Source organism: Neodiprion pinetum, chromosome 3 (genome assembly GCF_021155775.2).
Source record: "Neodiprion pinetum isolate iyNeoPine1 chromosome 3, iyNeoPine1.2, whole genome shotgun sequence".
Classification (NCBI taxonomy): domain Eukaryota; kingdom Metazoa; phylum Arthropoda; class Insecta; order Hymenoptera; family Diprionidae; genus Neodiprion; species Neodiprion pinetum.
In genome coordinates, this window is record NC_060234.1 from 23,479,919 (window position 1) to 23,500,166 (window position 20,248).

At 36.3% G+C, this 20,248-nt stretch overlaps 2 protein-coding genes across 4 annotated transcripts in view; one reads left to right on the forward strand and one right to left on the reverse strand.

Moving 5' to 3' along the window:
* Positions 1–20,214, reverse strand: part of LOC124215459 (COMM domain-containing protein 4) — a 36,283-nt gene extending 16,069 nt beyond the window's left edge. For all 3 annotated transcript variants that reach the window (XM_046618874.2, XM_046618872.2, XM_046618873.2), the window contains exon 1: positions 17,720–20,214. The gene's annotated coding sequence lies outside the window, so the exon portion shown is untranslated. The remainder of the gene's footprint in view (positions 1–17,719) is intronic.
* On the forward strand, positions 1,253–16,079 carry LOC124215456 (uncharacterized). The gene is made up of 5 exons (XM_046618870.2): positions 1,253–1,455; positions 10,807–11,186; positions 12,159–12,441; positions 12,560–12,706; positions 15,065–16,079. Exons 2-5 carry the CDS (start codon positions 10,809–10,811, stop codon positions 15,442–15,444), a joined length of 1,188 nt encoding a protein of 395 aa, XP_046474826.1. The 5' UTR covers positions 1,253–1,455; positions 10,807–10,808; the 3' UTR covers positions 15,445–16,079.
* Positions 20,215–20,248: the final 34 nt, after the last annotated feature.

A 20,248-nucleotide genomic window follows, 5' to 3' on the forward strand; every position in this document is an offset into this window, starting at 1 on the left:
TACCTTCTTCGCTTTTCTGGTAGATCTTATTATTGTAAGCCGCATCTGTCGCTCTGCACGCGTCAAAACTTCGGGTCACCGCCCCACGTTATTCCACTGCAACAGGTACATTATACCGCCATACGACATATCGATACACGCGAATTCGCTCGGCCGAGTTTAATTCGAGCAAACTCGTCGCTTCTTTTTAATCTTTTAACTGGTTAACGAAGCTGTAGAAGAATCTTTGAATTGTCGTATGCGGAAAGGAAGTTCCAGACGATTTTTACAAAAAATTAATACATCTCCGAAACGATGCTTCGAATTCGATGATTTATGGTTATTAAGGTCTAAGGAAGTCATGAAAATCGTCGAAATCAAAAAATAAATTACTTTTCGTGTGCAAGTGTCACTTATTTTGACTATTCTAAAAGCCTACGCATCTTGTCACGTTTTCCTCGAACCATTCACGTTTGTTCGGTATTTCAAGTTAGTGAGCCATGGTAAAAAAAAAAAAAAAGTCATTACAATAGATAAGAATATTACACAATAAAATTTCCGTAGAAAAAATTTTACAGGATATTCCAGGTAGGATTTATACTTCGTAGATCGGATTTGTATAAAACCAAGAGCCGCACGATCTTTCTAAACGAAAAGTCAACTCTTCACACTCATAATTCGCGAGTCGATCGTACGGCAAACTTCCCCTATTCCATTTTTTTCTCTTAAAACGTAGGGGCGAAAATCTGAAAATCTCCTTCAATTCAAAAGCAACTAAAAATTCAAATCCTTGAAGCACTGGATAATTTTCCTGCCTTTGACCCTTCCAGTTACAGGACAATGCTCATTTTCCACCACAGAAATTTTCATTCCCTAGCCTTATCGCAGTTCTTTCCGAACTTCAAACGAAGAAGGTCCCTGTTACTTCGTAAAACCCCAAAGAACCGGCCCGAGTAACGAAATATGTGACGGAAAGGATTAAGAGAAATCGGATAGCAAGTAATCGACGATGAAGGGAAAAAACTTCCCCTGCGACTGTTTGCTGGGTCGTCATCGCTCTGTAGGTAAATACTAATCACGCAATGATCTTTGGCGTCACGCGTATCGTACATACTCCGGGATACAAAGTGTACGTTGCACATACATGCGTGCGGACGATCCGTGCGGTGGTAAATTTTTGGACCAATCAGAATCAGCGGCGCGAGCACGTGGCCCATATATAAAGTAGGGGACGCGCAACTTGGATGGCCATTGCACCCCCGGCACCCAAGTACTTAACCCGAACTTGACAAACACGGAGCTTGCTGCTCGGGCAGAAATCACCGAAAATTAAGAACCCATCGACGGCAGGTGAAGTGAAGTCTAATAATAATTGCCGCGACTATTAAACGTATAAAAACTCTCCGGTCCGTCTTATCGAAATTCCCGGAACACTGCAGCGACGGAGCTAAAGCGAGAAGATTCGTAACACACCAGGTATTTAACAATCAAATAATTTCTTTCGTACTTACACGAAAATGTTTGGCCCTTTTAAAACTTGGACTAGAAATTACTGTGGCTGTCATAATTTTTTTCATTTCTTCCTTTTTCTTCCCGCATCCAGATAAGAGAAATGTAAGAAATTCGTTCAACGTCGAGTTTGGTTTATCATTTTTTTTTTTTTTTTTTTGGTCGGCTTTGAGTGACGATTAGATAATCGATTTTTGTCAATACTAAATAAAAACTGATGGGTGGGGGTTAAAACTTGGAAGGATCAATATTTCTAATAACCCACCCAAACTAATGACTGGACAAAGTTTTCTTTGCCATTGAAACAATGTTCGATAAGATCGTTAATATTTTATTTTCTTTCTCTTTGATATTGCTAAAATCTTACCAACGATAAATCTTTTCTGTATTCATTTCTTTTCGATATCTTTTTTATCCATGATACTGAGAAACTTGCATTTTCCTCGGAGGTAGATCGAAAGTTACTCGAAAGTAAGAATGACCAAAAATAATCGATCACTTTTTACCGAATAATCGAGTATAATCGGTCATTTTTCAAACTCGATTAATCGACCGACAAATCATTAAAAGAAAAACTTGTCCGCTATTGAGACTACATACTGAAATTTACGAAATTTTGGTTTCAAATGCATCATTTAAAAAAAGAAATACGAAATGATCGATTCATCGATTAATTTCTACCGATTTATCGATTATTTTTAGCTTAGTGGTCATCGCTATAATACAACACAAATTTTAGGAAATAAATCTAAAGTACGACTTTTTGCGAGGGGAAAACTCGAGTTGGCAAATTTACGCTTCGATATTGTACGCAAAATGCACGCGTGCTGATAAATCTGTACCTTTTTTGCCGTGCAATTTATGCTCACCTGGTTCAAAGAAGGTTTAACACTCTAGGATTTAATTCGATCATCTACAAAGGAATCAAAATAATTGACCTAATAGAAAGAAGGTAATGAATTTTTCTGTAACTGATCATTGAAGACTAAATTTTTTTTAAATCCGAAAGCTTGTCCGAAAGTTAGATAAGAGCTCAAAAATGCTACAAGGATAATTATTAAACTGGAGACCTAATTTGCTACGTGACAACGAATTTGATTTTATTGACTATAAACCAAGCTTATAACGTGTGAATAAAGATAAGGAGTCTTTTGGCTTCTGAAATTATAGTCTTCGTTCGGGGAGACAAAATTTTCCAGCAAATTTTTTTGCGTTTTTTATACTCAAACTTTAATGTTGAATTATTTTGAAAAGAGTAGAAAAAGTTCTATACCGAACATTATGGAAGCCACTATTATACGTAAATCCCACAAACATCATTCGGGCGATGAACATAATTCGACATGACCCAATAATCGCTGTACAAATTAGGCAAAAATAAAAAACGCTTCAGTTTCCGTCACACGTGGTATGAGGAGAGAGAAAATTCATCACATATTATGCAAATTTTATGTGACAAAAAAGAAGAGAAACACGATTCATGTACGATATACACGGTTTTATTTATCAATTTTTTTAATTTCAATTCAGAATCCGTATAACTCGCTGCTGTCGCGATAGCAAGCGTGAAACATACCCAACGGGATTCAGCGTTATAATTACTGCATTTATTTCGTACAGAGCTATGTACGCTATTTACGGTGTGGTAGACATGTTTTCAGTCAAATTTTTATGGTAAAAATTGTGATCTGCCTGAAATTTGGATATGTTACTCTGTATACTGATTGTAATGTTATTAAAATCCTCCAATTTTATCACGTTTTCGAATTGAACCTTTATCTTTAAATTCTCGGCACTTCCTGTCCTAGGAATAAAAATATCACGCAACGTGTCTTTTGCGTGAAAGAGTCTAACATTTGCGAATATCAAACTCAATTTCAAGGTAGACGCTTACGAAGTGCCGGAAACACGTTTTTGGAAACATTTTCAGTCCAGTATATTCGAGAGTGATACAAATAAATTGATTTTATGTCTTGTGTGATAAAGTAGATCGAATGTGAATTACAGTTTTAGCAATGGTTCAAATTACCGCCATCTAACACAGATTGGTTAAGTTTTTTACAAAAAATTAAAACAAAGCACAGAGTAAGCGTTAATTTTTTAGCTCAAAAAAAGTTGGTCGGTGAATTCCGGTGAGAAAGATAATCTGGAAGAAAATATGACTGCGTTTCAAACTTGGGTCAATCATAAAAGCACGTATAATACTTCAAAATTATCCAAGGGTAAGTTTCACTTTGTAAACTGTCTTCGCTGTAATAAGTAAAAATAACTTATAGCCGCTGATTTAATTTTTTTTTTTTTTTTAATTTATCATTATCTTCACGATTATTCATTATTGTCGTTATTATCGTTAGGTACATGTGTTTCTGTAACGAAATTCGGAAAGCGATGCGTTTATCATAAATAACGCCTTGCGCCGGAGCGAATACGTTTTGTTAAGAAAATTGAACACTTCTCTCAAAATAATGTGTCGTAAAATTGTAAAACAAAAAATATTATGTTATTGCAAAAATGGCGGTGAAAAAAATGTGACGAGTCTTTTTCTATCACGATTCTTATTGATAGGTATTTCTCAAAATCTGTACTTGCGGGTTGAGAGTAAAAAGAAATTTAATATTCACGTAGCATCGGCAGCTGCACATGTACGGATAAAAAATGTCAAGAGAAATAGAGGCGTTTATTAATTATTGACAAAACAATTCATTTTTAATTCTACTATTTGCGGTAGTTGGGTGAAAATACTCGGCGTACGGTAGAGTTTTAAAAATAAATGCCTGAATCCAATATTTACCCTTATGTTATACGGGATATTTTGTGCGGACGAATCACGTACGCATCTATGCAAGTATATAATACGGGTCTATAATAAAACCTGTTGAAAAAATACAATCGTGTGCACAATTTTTGTCTCCACGTCGAAGAGTTACCAACGCCGTTTAATTGCCCGTGCGCAAGTATAACGATACATGTAATGATGAAAAAATTCCATTCTTACTCACGTCAAAAACCAAGCTTTTCGCATAGAAAATCTCCAACTAAAACCACGAGAAACTGAAATGAAATTCAATTGAATTTGACGAATGGAAGAAAATGCAGATTAGTTGAATCTTGTTGGTGTGATTTTTGGAGAATTCGGAAACTGGGTTTTTTGTTTTTCTTTATGGTGATCAGTATATTATGATGATAAGTCTTGGAAAGACTGAATTATCTACATTGATTTCGTCTGTTGTTTTTATTTATTTTTTTTATATGATACTCGTCATGTTCCTTCTTATTACTTTTCTTCCGATACTTGTCCAATTACGTTAACTCACTTTGTTTTATCAAATATTCATTGCATGATAGTAGAAACGATTGAATTATAAAAAAGCTTCACGAATCCCTTTGAATTCGCGTCCCAAAAATCAGCCAGAAAAATTTTTGGTGGATAATTTGTCGTTAAGCGGAACGACGCTGACCAACTTCACGATTTGTGAGAAAGCTCCGAACTCAGTGATCCGATGGGTAAAGTTTGTGAAATTTTTACTGAATCTTGATACCAATCATGCCATTTTAGGTTTCCGATCTGTGACCCAAGTCCACTTAATCAAATGTAGGAGAAATTATTTGACACGAATTGAATTAAGCGCTTTTCGTTACAAGTTCATCCTGAAGCCCAGTGAAGTTGGACTAAAAATAACTCTTTCACCCGATCTCTGAACTCTAAATCAATAGTTGGAAAAAGCGAAAAAACCGTTTGAAAAATGTTATTTGCGTAAATGATTATGAAGTTGGTTGAAACAATTTATCTCTGCTATATAACAGAAATGGATTTGATCAAATTCGTAGAACACAAGCTGGGATATCAGTAATTTGAGAATATATAAGAACGTTCAAAATGATTGATTTTTTGGTGTGTTTTTGATTCAATTTGAATCATTTGACGATTTTTTAGGATCTAGTCGGTAAGTGATATGAGCCCAAAAGTATTGAAACCGAATCAAAACCGCCAAATTTAATCATTTTGAACATTTTGATTATAAAACCTGTTACTCGAATCTGCAAATAATTATTTTTGTCTTGTAGTTTAGCTGCCGTTTTATTCGTCTTCACTTTTATTGGTGCATATAACACCGCTGACACATGAAAAACTGATTATTCTCTTTGCCTTGATTTTTTATTCAGGTTTTATCCTGAAATACAACATATTGTTCAAATAGTTGATTGTTCATTATTAGTGTCACAATCGCCGTAAAGCCCATCGTGTTTCAATATCTCTCCACCAGATCAACGTTGGATTAACTTAACGCAAGCGGTATAAGCGATTCCCAGTGCACGCCGCGCTCGTTCTTCGACATAAATTGGAGTTCGATATTTGGAAGGAAGATAAAAGAAAAAAAAAAAATTGATATTAAACATTAGTCGAAGAATGTGTATGTATATAAATTGGAGTAAGAAGATATCGAAGATACGCAGATGTTAAAAATATATACACACGGAAATCAGAGTCAATCTCTCCGGCGAATAAAACGTATCCCAAAAATCCGTATATTATAAGTATTCTTTGAAATGAAGAGAACCAAACGCCCGCGGGGATCGCGATCGGCCAACCGTTTTATTATACTAATAATGAATTTTAAAGAGATACACCAGACCAAGGTTCAAAATTCTTGAGAACATCAAATTCTTATTGCCTGATGATCTTCGTGCTGTTATACCTGGTGGAATTAACGAGTCGGAATGAAAAATTGTTCGCTTATTCGTGATCCCGTAAGACTCGGGCATTCGCTGTGAAATGTTTCATTCGAGGTTTTCTTTCTTCTTGCTTTTCTGACAAAATGTAGGAATAAGTGAATAAAATTGCTATCCTGATTCAAAGCAAACAACGAACAATTTTGCATCCTGCGATAGGTAAAAATTTAACATTACATTACTCTCTTATCCGGGAACAATTTTAGAAATATAACAATTCTTTCAACTGTTTTTACACAGCTTACAAATCAAAATTTTGCTAGATCAGATGAATGAGAATAATTCTATGCAGGAAAAAAAAAAGTTAAATTGACATTGTGGAAGAGAGCTTTAAAAATTTTACGAAATGGAATAATCAGTTGTTATCAATATTCAGGTTATTATCCGACAAGCGAAGCCCTAGTCAGTAGTTTTTAAATTATTTCTCTCTGGAAATGTTGAATGATTATGCAGGTATACAAATTAATTTCTCACTTTTTCTCTCGCCGATTTTGAAAACCATTTTAGAATATGAACGCCGCTCAAGTTATTGAAATGATTTTTATTTCTCTTGGTGGTATTGCAGCGATTAATGCGACTTGCGACGAGGTGTTCTTTTTTCAATCGACGCGCAAAAAAAAAAAAAAAAAAATTTTTTAATAAAAAAAAAAAAAACTGCAGGGCCGAATGTGTTTCTCATCCGTAGCGTTCTCAGCGTTTCATTTCTTCTCCATGACACTACACCTCGCTCTGCAGGTGCATTTGGGTTACATTGAATCCGCTCAACCTCTGAGATCCGCAAAAAGAAGGTATTTATACAAATACTTTGTAACAATTCCGCTGCCTGCCAATCTACAGCAGTCTCGTCGTCGGCAAGATCCGCCAGCCGTTTATGTACGAGTACCGACACGTATAATATCTCATTGCATTATTATTCTTCAGCACATTTTTCATTTCGTACAACTTTTTCCAAGCCTCTGGAAACTGCCGCACGCGCAGAGGATGAATCAACCCTCGAGCAAAAATTGAGGAGTTTTATGTCATTTCATCTACCTTTATCACCATAAAACTCGGATTTCAGTTACTTTTTTCAAGCATGTGGTTGGTACAATTAAAAAAAAATATAACTTAACCACGTGTATGGAGTTAATCCCATTTCAAAAAATGCGTAATATTTCACAATCTCACAATCTCACGGACGTTGTCAGATACATCGACCAACGTTATTATTTGACGTAGGTAAGGAATATTCTTTAATGGTTTCTCAGCGGCTCACTATTGCGCTATCTTTCAAGAGGTTACTCGCCCGTCTGGAAAAAATAAAACCCCACACGAGTTCATATTACAACGAATAGCATTTATTAACGAACAATAGGCTTTCACATTTCTTCACATTACGCGTTTCATTACGAACTGAATGAAAATCATCTGAAATCAAAAAAAAAAAAAGAACGGCATTTCAATCTCTACGCTTATGGCTACGGTATGAACTAGAATGAATTTGAAATTTGCATTTTCTTTCAAATCGTGTAGAAAATTTAAATTCAAAAATTCTGACTTCATTCCAGTTGATACCATATCCATAGGCTTAAAGATTAAAATGCCGTTTGTCTTTTTTTATTTCAGATGAAAACAGCCTGATTCATGTCTATTCTCGAGGACAATTTTTTTTACATAAGTTCGTATCGAGCAGTATACACTCGGTTGTATTCGATATAACGTGTCTAAAAAATGCACCGAGTTTGTTTGAATGTTTATAAATGTAATGTGAAAATTATGAGAAATTTTAGTTCAATGGTTTGTCTCGTGAAGATACTCAAAAATTTAAAAAAAAAAAAAAAACGCTCTCACACTAGACGACCCCCGCAATGAACATTGCTGTACATGTGCAATTTTGATAAAAATGCACTCTACTCAAACGAGAACGTCGAAAAAAATATACCTATATATCTCATACAATGAAAAATATGTGTCATATGTGTGGCTAAAGAAATGCAAGTCAAACATATGCAAGAAATAACTTCGATCGTATAATCGTCACTGGTTTCTTTGCTTCCAGCCCCAGAGTTTTGAACAAAGTTTCATAGGTCAGTTTTACCAGATAAAACCATTTTTTTTCTCAATGCGCGCAACGATTTGTTCCCCGATAAAAAATTAACACGTCAATTATTTGCGGTATTCGAGATCTCAAGAACCGTGAAACGACTCTTAGAAAGTTTGTCCCTGCATCTTTGTTGGGCGTGGTGTAAAAGGTGGAAAGAGAGGGAAAAAGACGAAGAGGGTAACGGAAAATAAACTTTCCGTTGCGATCGTCTCTTTGCGACCCTATTGTCGAAACCTCTTGATGGTTCGATCGAAGAAAGTTATACGTACCTATGTACAACGTGGATATGAATTCGGACATGTGCGTGGGCAGATAAGCGCACAAAACACTCGAAATAATCCGCCATTTTTCATATCCTCGCATGTATAATACGTATGCTACGCCTGAGTAAAAATATTATACCCACGCATACATACACCTAGACCTAATGTAAAATTTAATGCTGCACCTCTTGTACGCGGGTAGAGCTTGTGGCGTGTTCACAGAAAGCAGCAATATCGGGGCTAAGCTTTTCTTATGAATACCCATTGTTAGTACTCCTATTGAAATCTCTTACTGCGAGTCACACCTACCTCAACCTCTATTTTCATATACACTAACATGATTCAGCGTTGCTTTACTCACGTTGATTCAATGATTCAAATCATCTGGACTGATAGCAAGAAATCTCGAGGTGACCACCCCTTGCATAAAGTTTATGTCGAAATATCTTTTGGCTCAAAGAGAAGAAAAAATCTAAAACGCCTTACAGTAATTGGGAAGATTCGAATGTATAAAGCTAGTCAGGGCGGACACGAAATGACGCTTACGTAAAACAATTGAAATAACATGTACCTACGTAAAAAATTGGAAATCGATAGAGGGCGGTAATAGTGAGCACAAAATATCTGAAAACTTATCGATGAACAAGAACAAAATTTCATAAATATCAGAGGTAAGAAAATGAATATGAAAACGTAAGTATAGGGGATATGGAAAAACAGATAATTTTACCGGGCGCTTATGAAATACAAAATGAAGGTATATATGTAATGTGGAATTACAAAAAATTTCCTAATTCTGGTATGAAATGGAAGAATATATATGAAAATACTACGAACTTGAGTTTCGTTAACATCTGCATAGACAGAGTGACTAAAATTTTTCAACGAAACGTTACTTCGTAACTTCAAATGTGTCGGTAGATTAGTGGACTGTAAACTGTAACAGCTTGCATGAATCAAGCTTGCATATTCATTTTACAATCGTAAACTGTTCAAATCTGTAATATCTATGCTAGTGGAAAAAATTAACGCCCCTCCGTTTTTGGTCGAAGAATGGTCTAATTTTGAAACGTTGTAACTTTATTATTGTCATCCAATTGTCCAAGGTGCCTGAAAAGTTGATCAATCAATACTAATCAGTCAAGATAAGAATAAAAATTAACGTCCGTCAACTCGTGATACTTGTTTCGGTTAGCTGTTCAAAGTCACTTACTTAGTTTATTATATATATATATATATATATATATATATATATATATATATATATATATATATATATAAAACTTCTCTGACTGTGAGTGACAAACGGATCTATTTGTGTGATATTTTGGTTAGAAGTTAGAATCCAGAAGGTCAAAAATTCATTTGCTTGTTAATTATTTGCATTTTTAGCTTTGGCCGGTTCAAATGTCTTCTCTGTTATCGGGAAATATGTACTCAAACTCTGTTGAAATAGTGTTCCAGGGCCGAGAAAGGTGTAATTTTGTTTCGGGGCGCGAGAAGATTGAAAGATAACAACGGTTTATAAATATCCAGGAATATAGTGGGACATGTATCAAGAAAACAAGACGGTAAAATTTACAATTAAACAATAAAAGGAGCAAAAATCTTTGGCACGCAGCTTTTTTTATTTAAAACAAAGAAATGAAAAAAATACATTTTCGTTCCATTGTCAAAATAAACTGCGTTGAAACACAATTGAAAGAAATTTGAAAACGAAAAATGAAAACATACAAACCTGACGGCGCCAAGAATGAGTCTAAACTCGTGAAATTAGAGTAGAAATAATTGATCGTCAAGAAGGGCCCGAAATTTGAGGAGAAAACTTACTAATTGTAAGAAGCCGACACAGGGCTCTCACATACTATAGAATTATACAGGGAACATGACGATTAGACAATTTATTAATTATCAATTGTCTTATTGTTTATCAGGAGTGTTCAAAACTTTGTCTTTCGAAATTTTCTGACTATTTCACAATATCTATACAAAAAAAATGAGCTTTTTTCGATAGAATCTCAAAAACGAAAAAACCGATTGAAATAATACATTATGGACAATAATTTTCTACGTTCAGCCAACAGTAACAAACTGTCATTTAAAAGATATGAATACACACGTAATAGATTACCAATGCTGGATTTTTAGTAAAATTCCCTGACTTTGGCCAGTTTTCCAGTTTTCGCATAAAAATACAACAATCCTGTGTCATTTTGTTTTTTCTTTTCTCTTCTATTGCAGAGATGTGGACCTGGTTCGCGATTGCCGCTCTGGCAAAGTTGCTTGTGGTGAGTAGCGAAGTCGATTTCTCGATGACGACTAACGGGGGGCAACGCATCGTGAGAAATTCGAAGAACGGAGAAGTACAAGAAGACTTGTCGCAGGCGACACTGAAACCTTTGGTCAAGAGTGATCGGAGCAACGATTTCCTCCCGGATATAGGCAGCTATCGTAACGCGATATTCGGCCTCATCAAAGAAATATCTGCAACTTCGGCAAAGATGAAGCGAGTTGAGAGTGATACGGAGCATAAAAAGGACAAAAGATTGGCGCGGGATGTTGGCGGTTCGCAATTGGCACCCCTCGGCTCTTGGATGTCGTGGGTAACACTGGAGGACAAGGTAGGCAAGACTTCTTGTAATTTTTTTACAGATAAACTGACCCGTGATACTTCGGTACCGGATCACCCAATTAGATTGGCCCGTGGAGTAGAAAGAGAAGAAATTGTGAAACGAATGAAGGAGGAACCGGGCATTTGACATTCATTGCACAGCGGATTCTAATTTTGGTCTATGCTGTCCGTGATTCCCTAAACCAGGATAAGATTTGTAAAGGAATGTTTGAAATCTAGGTCCACTTGGCAAGAATGAAGAATTTTGATGTTTATCTTCTGCGCAGTTTTTTTTTAAACGTCAATGATCTTGTTAAGTATTCAGCTGTACTGAGAGAAGTGAGAGCCAATTTACATTGCAGTATTCTATTTATTATTAAATTGAAATTGAAAGCTACATGGTTTAGACACCACCAACGAGTCATCAAGCTGTAGTCCAGGAATTTCAGTCAGTATGAATCACAGAAATAGCATTTTTGTTAAAATTCAAATCAGTCAGTGATGTGAACAACTTTTCAATATTTTTTCCATAAGGTTAAGCCCCAAACCAAAAAAACGTTTGGTTGACTTTTTTCAATGTTTCGTTTCCTTTTCGAGTCACGTTCATTTGAAAAATTCGATAAGACAGTTTTCAAACATTTGTAACTGGAGCTAACGGTGAAGTAAAAGTGTTTAAAAAAGTCACACAAATGCTCCTTTCAGGTGGGTAAATTAAAATTGAAAAATCTTCTCCGATTTCAAGAATAATTCCCCATTTATACGGTCGTTTTACCTTGTGTCATCAATGATTTGAGCTCGTTTAATCATTTAATTATGGTTGAGTTCCACTAGGGGACATTTGACACCTGCGGAGAACAGAAGGGACGATGTTACCCTACATAACTTGTAACCTCTGCCAAAACGGTGTCAAATTCAAGCCCCACGTATTTCATACTGAACACGAATATCGATCCCTCTAATTCCTGTACTTTGATCATTCCAGGCCGTGCCGATGAGCGATCGTTCGAACCCTTGGCACGAGATAAAGAAGAGCCGAGCGTTTAGCCCATGGGGTGGTAAGCGCGTCGCGATTTTTGGGCAGGGTTCAAAAGTCCGCCGACCGATGCGAATCCCGTTCAACAGTTGGGGTGGCAAGCGATCCGACGGGACGACGAGCCGAAGTTTCGCGGGCCTGGAAAAACGAGCGAGATTTTCAAACTGGGGTGGAAAACGGGGATGGGAAAGTATCGGCACTGAGAAACGAACGAAGTTCAACGCGTGGGGTGGTAATGAAAAATTATTGCTGTTCTTTATTTTATTTTATTTCTATCGGTTTCCTGCGCAGCTTGTTTGAAAAATTAAGATGACACGTCTTAACGATCAGCGCTTTGATCCTGAATTCAGGTAAACGCAGCAAGAACGGAGAACGCGACGACGAAGAGATGAAAAGAACGAGATTCAACGCTTGGGGTGGGAAACGGAGCGAAGAGAGCGAATCGGAAAGAACGTCTGAAGAATTCTTCCTAAAGAAGAAAGGGTTCAATGCCTGGGGTGAGTAAACTTCGTGGATAATCGTATTAAATTGCGATATCGTTTCAGGAAACTCTATCCGCAAAGAAAAAGCTTCCTATAATATATGTTACGCGTAATCGTTAAGAGGGAAACTTAATTTATATCGATCTATCAGCTCTTAACCTTTCTTTCGATTTTTGATATGAGGTATTGTAAACGGCCGTTACAAGGTGCTAGCCTCAGAGTTATTTCTTCCAAGTTTACCGATTACAGTACCTAACTGTGAACTGTGAACTGGAAATTACAGCATGAGTAGCGAGTGGAAGTGAGGATGTTTACTGGGATTACGAACGAACATGGCTATTGATTTCCCGTTTGGTAGTATTCCGAAAAACAGTATACAGTTACCACAAAAAACTCAATTCTTTAGAGTTTAGAATAATTGAACGAAAAATGTTTGCAGTTTGAACGAGATTCAGAACTTATTACATCCATCTCACAACTCATTTATTTATCATCACATTTTTCGTGAGAATAAAAGGTAAAGTATTATGAAATAGTGAAATTTTACCCATTTACAACTTCATTTTACCAGTTTACGCTGATTTCGTATTTCAAAGGTGTTGCATTAAGTATTTGTCGCGTCATGTTCGGAATTATTATTGTGTTTATTTAACGTTATTTACTCGCTTATCAACTGAGGCTACGCGATGCGAATAGAAAAGGAAATCGGAGTTCATTTGTTCAGGATGTTACCACAATTTGTGTCGTAAAAAATGTGTTTAATCTAGAAACAAATGAGCAGAAAATTGAAAAAAATTCGAGAACTCTTACAATGTCGAGGCAAGGAATAAGTGATTTTTATGCACCTGAAATTTCGAACGATCAAGATTGATAGAAAACTGTAATATTGAAGTTCCGAAGAGTAAATGCGAAAACTTAGTTATGATCTATCGAAAAACACGAAATTAAGGCTACAAGTTTCTCTGATCCATGTTCTTTCATTATCAGAACTCGGAATAAGTGAAAACTTACGTTTTGGATCAAGTTTGATCGATCAAGATACATTGCTTTTTAGGTACTAATCAGACGTCCCAACCAAAACTTTACTGCTCCACTTTTTCTGCGACAAAACTCATTTTCCCCAAAAAGCTGCCACCATAGCTTATCCGTGGAAAAGCACCTGCGAAATCTCGTTCAACAAAGACACCAAGGAAAAGCAATCAACGCAGGAATTAGGTGCTCAATAGATGTTCGCTCCAAAATTTTGGTACTCCATTTTCTCCACTGAAAAAATTGCTTTCTACCTGTAACGCCATGAAAACAGGATAAGTCCTAGAGGTTTTTCTCTTTTTACTCACGATGGTAGACTTAATACCACGGCAAATTTTTTTTTTCTAAAGTTTGTGTTTCTACAAGAGTTCTAACGGTAGAAGACGTAAATTTTTTCGATCAGACCTGGAATAAAAAAAAATCTCCAGGTTTTTTTTTATCTTAGTTACAATCACAGGCTGACGCGAGCATCGGAGTCAATATTTTTTTGAGTGTCCTAGAATTTCTGACGACAGTTAATTCCGCACAGTTTTCTCCGTAAGATTAGCACCCCATTTTCCGAAAATGATTTTTCAAACCCTTATATGCCGGCCGGAACTATTTCTGAAGATAATCATATACTCTAGAACTAGGTATTCTAGAGGATTTCCGCATTGAACTCGTAGAATGAACGAATTTTTCCGAAATTGGTCAACTTCACAGATGTGTAAAACCTACCCAATTCCAGTGTCAAGTGAATTATCTTACAGCCATCGCTGAGCTGAGTTTGCAAGGCTTTGTAAGTAAAAGTCAATTTTTCCCTCACAAAAAGTAGAACACCAATATTTTGAATAGGATGCCTAATTAGCACCTAAACGCATTTAATCTCTGCCTCCAAAAATTTTACTTAACGTGGATATTGTAAATGTTCTCAAATATGCTCTGCCAGTGTAACATTCTACCGACAGCCCAATGGAAAAACTGATTTTCCTCTATCGAAAAATGCAGCACCATAATTGTTAATTATGCAATTAATTATTATCTGAAGAGCACCTAATTCTGCTATGGATTATAATCATTTTTTCCGAAATGGGTTTGCTGTGTTTACAGGCGTCGCTTGCCTCATCCTATCTCGATTATCTCCCCCGCCCCCCCCCCCCCCCCCCCCCCCCTTCTTTCCCTCCTTATCTTCGACGGGAAGGATGAGACGAATGTGAATAACAACAAAAAAAAAAAAAAGATTAACAAGAAAAAGCTGTTACCGCCAAGATGGGATAACAGACACGAAGATCAAATTTCAACTGACGCTCCCTCGCCGCTGTTACCTGATGTTTGATTTTATTTAACTTTGCCTCTTGTTCTCAGGTGGTAAGAGGTTCGTCGAGGGCGAACTAAATGCCGATGAGGATGTCGATCATTCAAACGACGCCCCGGGTTCGTCGCCCTCCGAAAACAGAGGGAGGGAGAGACCTGATAGCTCGAGTGGCGAAGAAGGGGTGCACCCCACTCACCGGGAGATGATCGAAACGGGGAGTAACTACCTTCGGAGAGATGATGCCAACGAGATTCCACCTTTCGAGAGTGAAATAATGGAGTTACCGGAAAGGAGAGGTGTTCAAATTCGGAGGAGCGCGTTCAATCCTTGGGGAGGGAGGAAGAGGGGCGAAAACGCAGCGAGTCCGCCGAACCTGATCCTCCCTGAAGCTGACGATCTTCAGGAGCATCGTCATCAGGACCGGTTCTAGCTGTTGGCCGGATAATTGCGAGCTCGATTATCACCTCGGGATAAAAGTTCGATCGAGTATTCCATGATCTATGATTTTCTACGGACTGGACGGATAATACAAACTAGGCAATGAATAAATAGGTAATATTTTTGTCGCGAACGTTCCTAATTGAATTCTTTATTTCGCAGTATCTCGTTATATCGCAGAGAAGTTTTTACTTTTCGTCGTCGCTGGTGATATGAGAAAAGTATTGGTTTCCGTTATTTTCACGAGTTATATAAGGTCTGTAATAATTTTCACAATCGTTTTAACACGGTCAGTTGTCACATGCATTGCTTATTTGTTATTTCTAGTCTCAATTTTTTGAGACGAGAAAACTCGGGGACGTAAACAAATTTGGGTTTAGGCAGCGTAACGACACTAGAGCTAGTTGGAAAATAGGAAACCCATCTTAGGACTTTATAATACATTGCAGCGACAAAATTTATGAACATTATTTGACGACGTATTGTATTACGGTATATTAACATTGTATACTTATACACGTACGTACATGAACCGATAAATGCGAAATAAATATGTATCATAGAAGAATTGCAAGATTGTGATATTTGAAAAATTGTATAATTAGTTACTAATGAATTCCTTTACGCCAAAATAAACTATTTTACGTCTATACATACATAAGTTCTATATTGCTCCTCACAAAACCTTTCACTTTATATTTTTATACTATCACACTTTACATTTTTATACTTATCTTTATCGAGATTAGAATCTTTGTTTTCCTTCTTAACTATCAATGTAATTTATACAGGCAATAAAAACGCAAAAATAGCTCCTCCGTAATGGTGCTTGTCACCAACTAATTGAAATACAACCTTCTTAAAAACAAAAAAAAAAAAATAACAAAAGAAAAACATCAAAATTTATGTTCACGTTCGTGTCAATACATAGGAAGAAATGTTTAGTTAAAATCAGAGGATAAGAATATTTGTGTTGCGATACCCATAGAGAGAAATTTGACTCGAATTACGTGGGAGGTGCGTAAGAGTAACGGACCCTGTATTGTGATTGAAAAGTTTCTCGTATTAGCCACAGGAGTCGGGCGCTACAATCGGGCAGAAACGAGCCGAGTTTGGGGGTAGCGAGGTGATTTTCAGATTTTCAGTCGAGTTCTTGACACGCCGGCGAGCGGAACTGTTCGAGAAAGTTGAGTAGATATCGGTTTTCAAGCAACAGCGACACGAGGGAGGAGTCCGTCGATTTCGAGTCGAACACGAGTGTAAGCGGATGCGTATCGGAGGCGCCTCGTTCTCTGCGGCTTGGACACCGAGTTGTTCCTGTGACCGCGTAGGGATCCCGGCGCCTGATTACGAGCAGATTGCGCGTGTCGAAACGACCATTGTTCCGTATTGTCGTCATCGTTGAAAGGAAGCATTAACGGCTCCCGTGGCTAAATATCGAGGAGTTTTTGATTTGAGGCGGCTGTACTTTGACACGTGAATTTAAAAATGTCCATGTGACCACGTGGGGCACAGTATGCACATGCGCTACGTTTCAAATTTGTGACTCCTTGATAAGGAATCAAGAAATTTCTATGCACTGTGGTGTATTGTGACAATTGTGCGTTACACGTGCGTACGCCAGAGTGTAAAAAATTATGAACTTCGGAATAAAAGAGTATTTGAACAAGATATCTGTGAATGTCACCACGCCTCCCTGTCGTGTCCCGGTAGTGTCCGGGACAGTGCTACAACTATTTATTATTGCTATCATTATTGTTAATTGTCCGAGGTTATAAAATATAAAAAGAACCTCTTTACCAGAGATCAAACAAACGATTAGCCTGAATCAGAATCCTTACGGTCGGTTCCTCGAGTAGTGTATTTATTATTACACAGCTCAACAAAAACAAAGAATTTTTTGAGTTGCCTTAATTTTTTCCGTGACTTTTAGTGTTTGAAGACGTATAATTTACGATTGAAATCATTATTGCATTATATTGGCTCTAGTTTTTATGTTAATGTAATATTGTAAGGTGGTAAGCAATTATTGAGAGTTAACTCGAAGTTAGGCGAAAATTTTTTTTTTGGTCGCGGTATAAATTTACCGTGATTAGATCAAATAATGAATGTGTCACGTCAAAATATTCTCTATAACAATTATACTTAACCTCACTTTTGCAAGTCAAACACCGCATTTCTACGAGTAACATTTACGCTAACTTGTAAAAAATGTTAATGTATTTTCACCTGTTCGATTAACGCTGTAATATTTATGTAAAACTTACCCGATACAATTGTGATCAATCGGCTGACAATTAATGGCATTCACTTGGCAAAGACAACATGAAAAAATGTATTTAGAAGACTGCCCGCAAACTTCAAACACTTTACCGACCCTGCAACTAAAGGAGCTGCGCTGGTGTCGCCCTCTTGTGACGAAATGATTCATCAGAAGAAAACAGGTATAAGATTTATGTGAAGTTGGCCCGCGATTTTTGAAATTCTTAAAAATTTTTGCAACAAAAAGGCATATCAAATTGAATTCTCCTTTTCCGTGTTTTATCGATCTATTTGCAAACCATACAGAAGCAATTTATAATAATAATTATTTAATGGGGAGTAATTGAGGAGTAATTCATAGCAAATGCCATTTCGTTTGAATAACTATCAATTTGTTGCAAACACTTTTTCGAATTTGGTGCCATTTTACTGGGGCGCAAGTACCAGAATAACACATTTGTATTTCTCTAGCAAAAACATTTGACATATTTCACGTTTCTGTTATTATTTTACGATTAGTCACAGACAACTTATACGATTTTAGTCAGATTTTTGTGACATTATAAAAACGTAATAATTTTCGCACAACAAAGTAACATTTGTATTATATTTACAAAATCTCCGTTTCCCGGGTGAGGACAACGAATATTTAAAAAAAACTCGACGTGACGAATCTGATTTCGAAATTTTTATGATACTGCGCGACTCCAGCTTACGTACTCGAAGCTTTTTACCCTGAAAAATCGTATTGACTTTTTCGTATTGCGCTTGTTGACTAATAACAAAAATGAAGCTAATAAGTATAGCCGCTAATGATTTGTATAGTGATACGTAATAAGAATGAAGATTTAGTAAAATTTCTGTAAATTTGTCATGATTTAAAAATAAATACCGAATGTGTTCAACAATTATGTCTAGACACGCGAGAACATAAACAAAGTTCAGAAGTCAGTGTTTGGCGCACGTGTCATCATTGTCTTGATTGGTTATCGTTTGCGTGATAATTTTATGTTCCGAGTTGCCAAGAAAATGTGATTGGAGTTAGTCTATTTCTGGGTCGTTGAAATACTTCAAAAATATCGGGCACAGAATATTTCTATTACATTTAAGAAGTTAGAATTAGAATATTTTGAATAACAAACAATGGTAAAATTTGGATCGTGTTTTAGAAACCTTACAGATATAACGTGGTAGAATTGTTATTACAGACACGTTTTAATTACCCCGCTTCAAAAATATTGAAATTAAAAATTTTTTTTTAGGCGAAAATTTATGACTTGAAATGTTTCTAATACCTAATAAAAATATATCAAATAAGACGTTAGAGAATAAATTTTATGAAAAACGTTAAACATTTGATCATACATTGATGTAACGGTTGTGATGCTTCTATCACATTTCGTAATATTTTGTGATTTATGCAAAGGTAGAAATACACCACAGGTTTCATTTATTATGGCATTTTACTCATTAAAGTACTGATATAAATCAATTTCACACCAAGTGTGTGAAGAATAAAACGACCTTTTAGGTTTGAGCAATATTCATGATCCGGAAAAAAGAATTAAATTTTATTACCTTTCCAGAGTGAAACATTTGAGATTTGTACAAAAAAAATTACATCAGATTATGCGTTGTACTTTTCTTAATCATTCGATTCCACGTCCACGATCTTTTACCGTGCGATTAATCAAAAATATTCGAAAATAAGACCATGAGCGAAACGTGTCTCTTTCGTTCTCATATAAGGAACCTAGTTGTTATGATTATGACGTTATTATTATTAATCTCCTTGATCATTTTTCTGATATTTTTGTACCCCGACACTTTCTTGAATTAACTATAACGATAATACATACGTCCTTAATCGAGTCAATGAAAGATTGTTCAGGATGTTTCTTATTGGCTAAGGTATTTACGAGTTGGTAAGCAACTTCGATCAGAGGTAAATGATTTTTTATAGGCATTACAAAATTTTGTGAACGATTAAAAAATCTGTAAACATTGGTGACAGAAGCAAAAATAACGAGCGATTTACCGTCAATATTACGAAAAGTGTGCAGTTGATATGTTAGTTAAATTCTTATCTCTGTATACCAAACGTAATCAGTTGCGTTGATATTTCAATCGTTTACGTTATAGGTATCTACATGAAAAACAAGCTTCCGTAAAACTCAAGTAATAGCATCTCACAATAAGGCGATCCGCACGTTCCTCATCACGCGACTGATATTTCACAATCTTCGCAGCAAGCCGATATAAAGGCCGTTTGAGGTCACTCGATAAAGCGTAACCTCATTGCTCAAGAGTCTTTTATTATTTGACCTTTTAAAAATCTCCTATCTCACACAGACAGATGGTCAATGGTCAGCTGCAAGACCAACAAAGAATAAATATGTGATGAGGGAATAAAAAATTGCAGACCGATAGTTAGTTAATAAAATACACAGGTATACTCTTTGCATGTTTGTATATCATCTCATTGTCAGTCACATACATATCCCATACATTATAACAAATGACAGAACACTTTC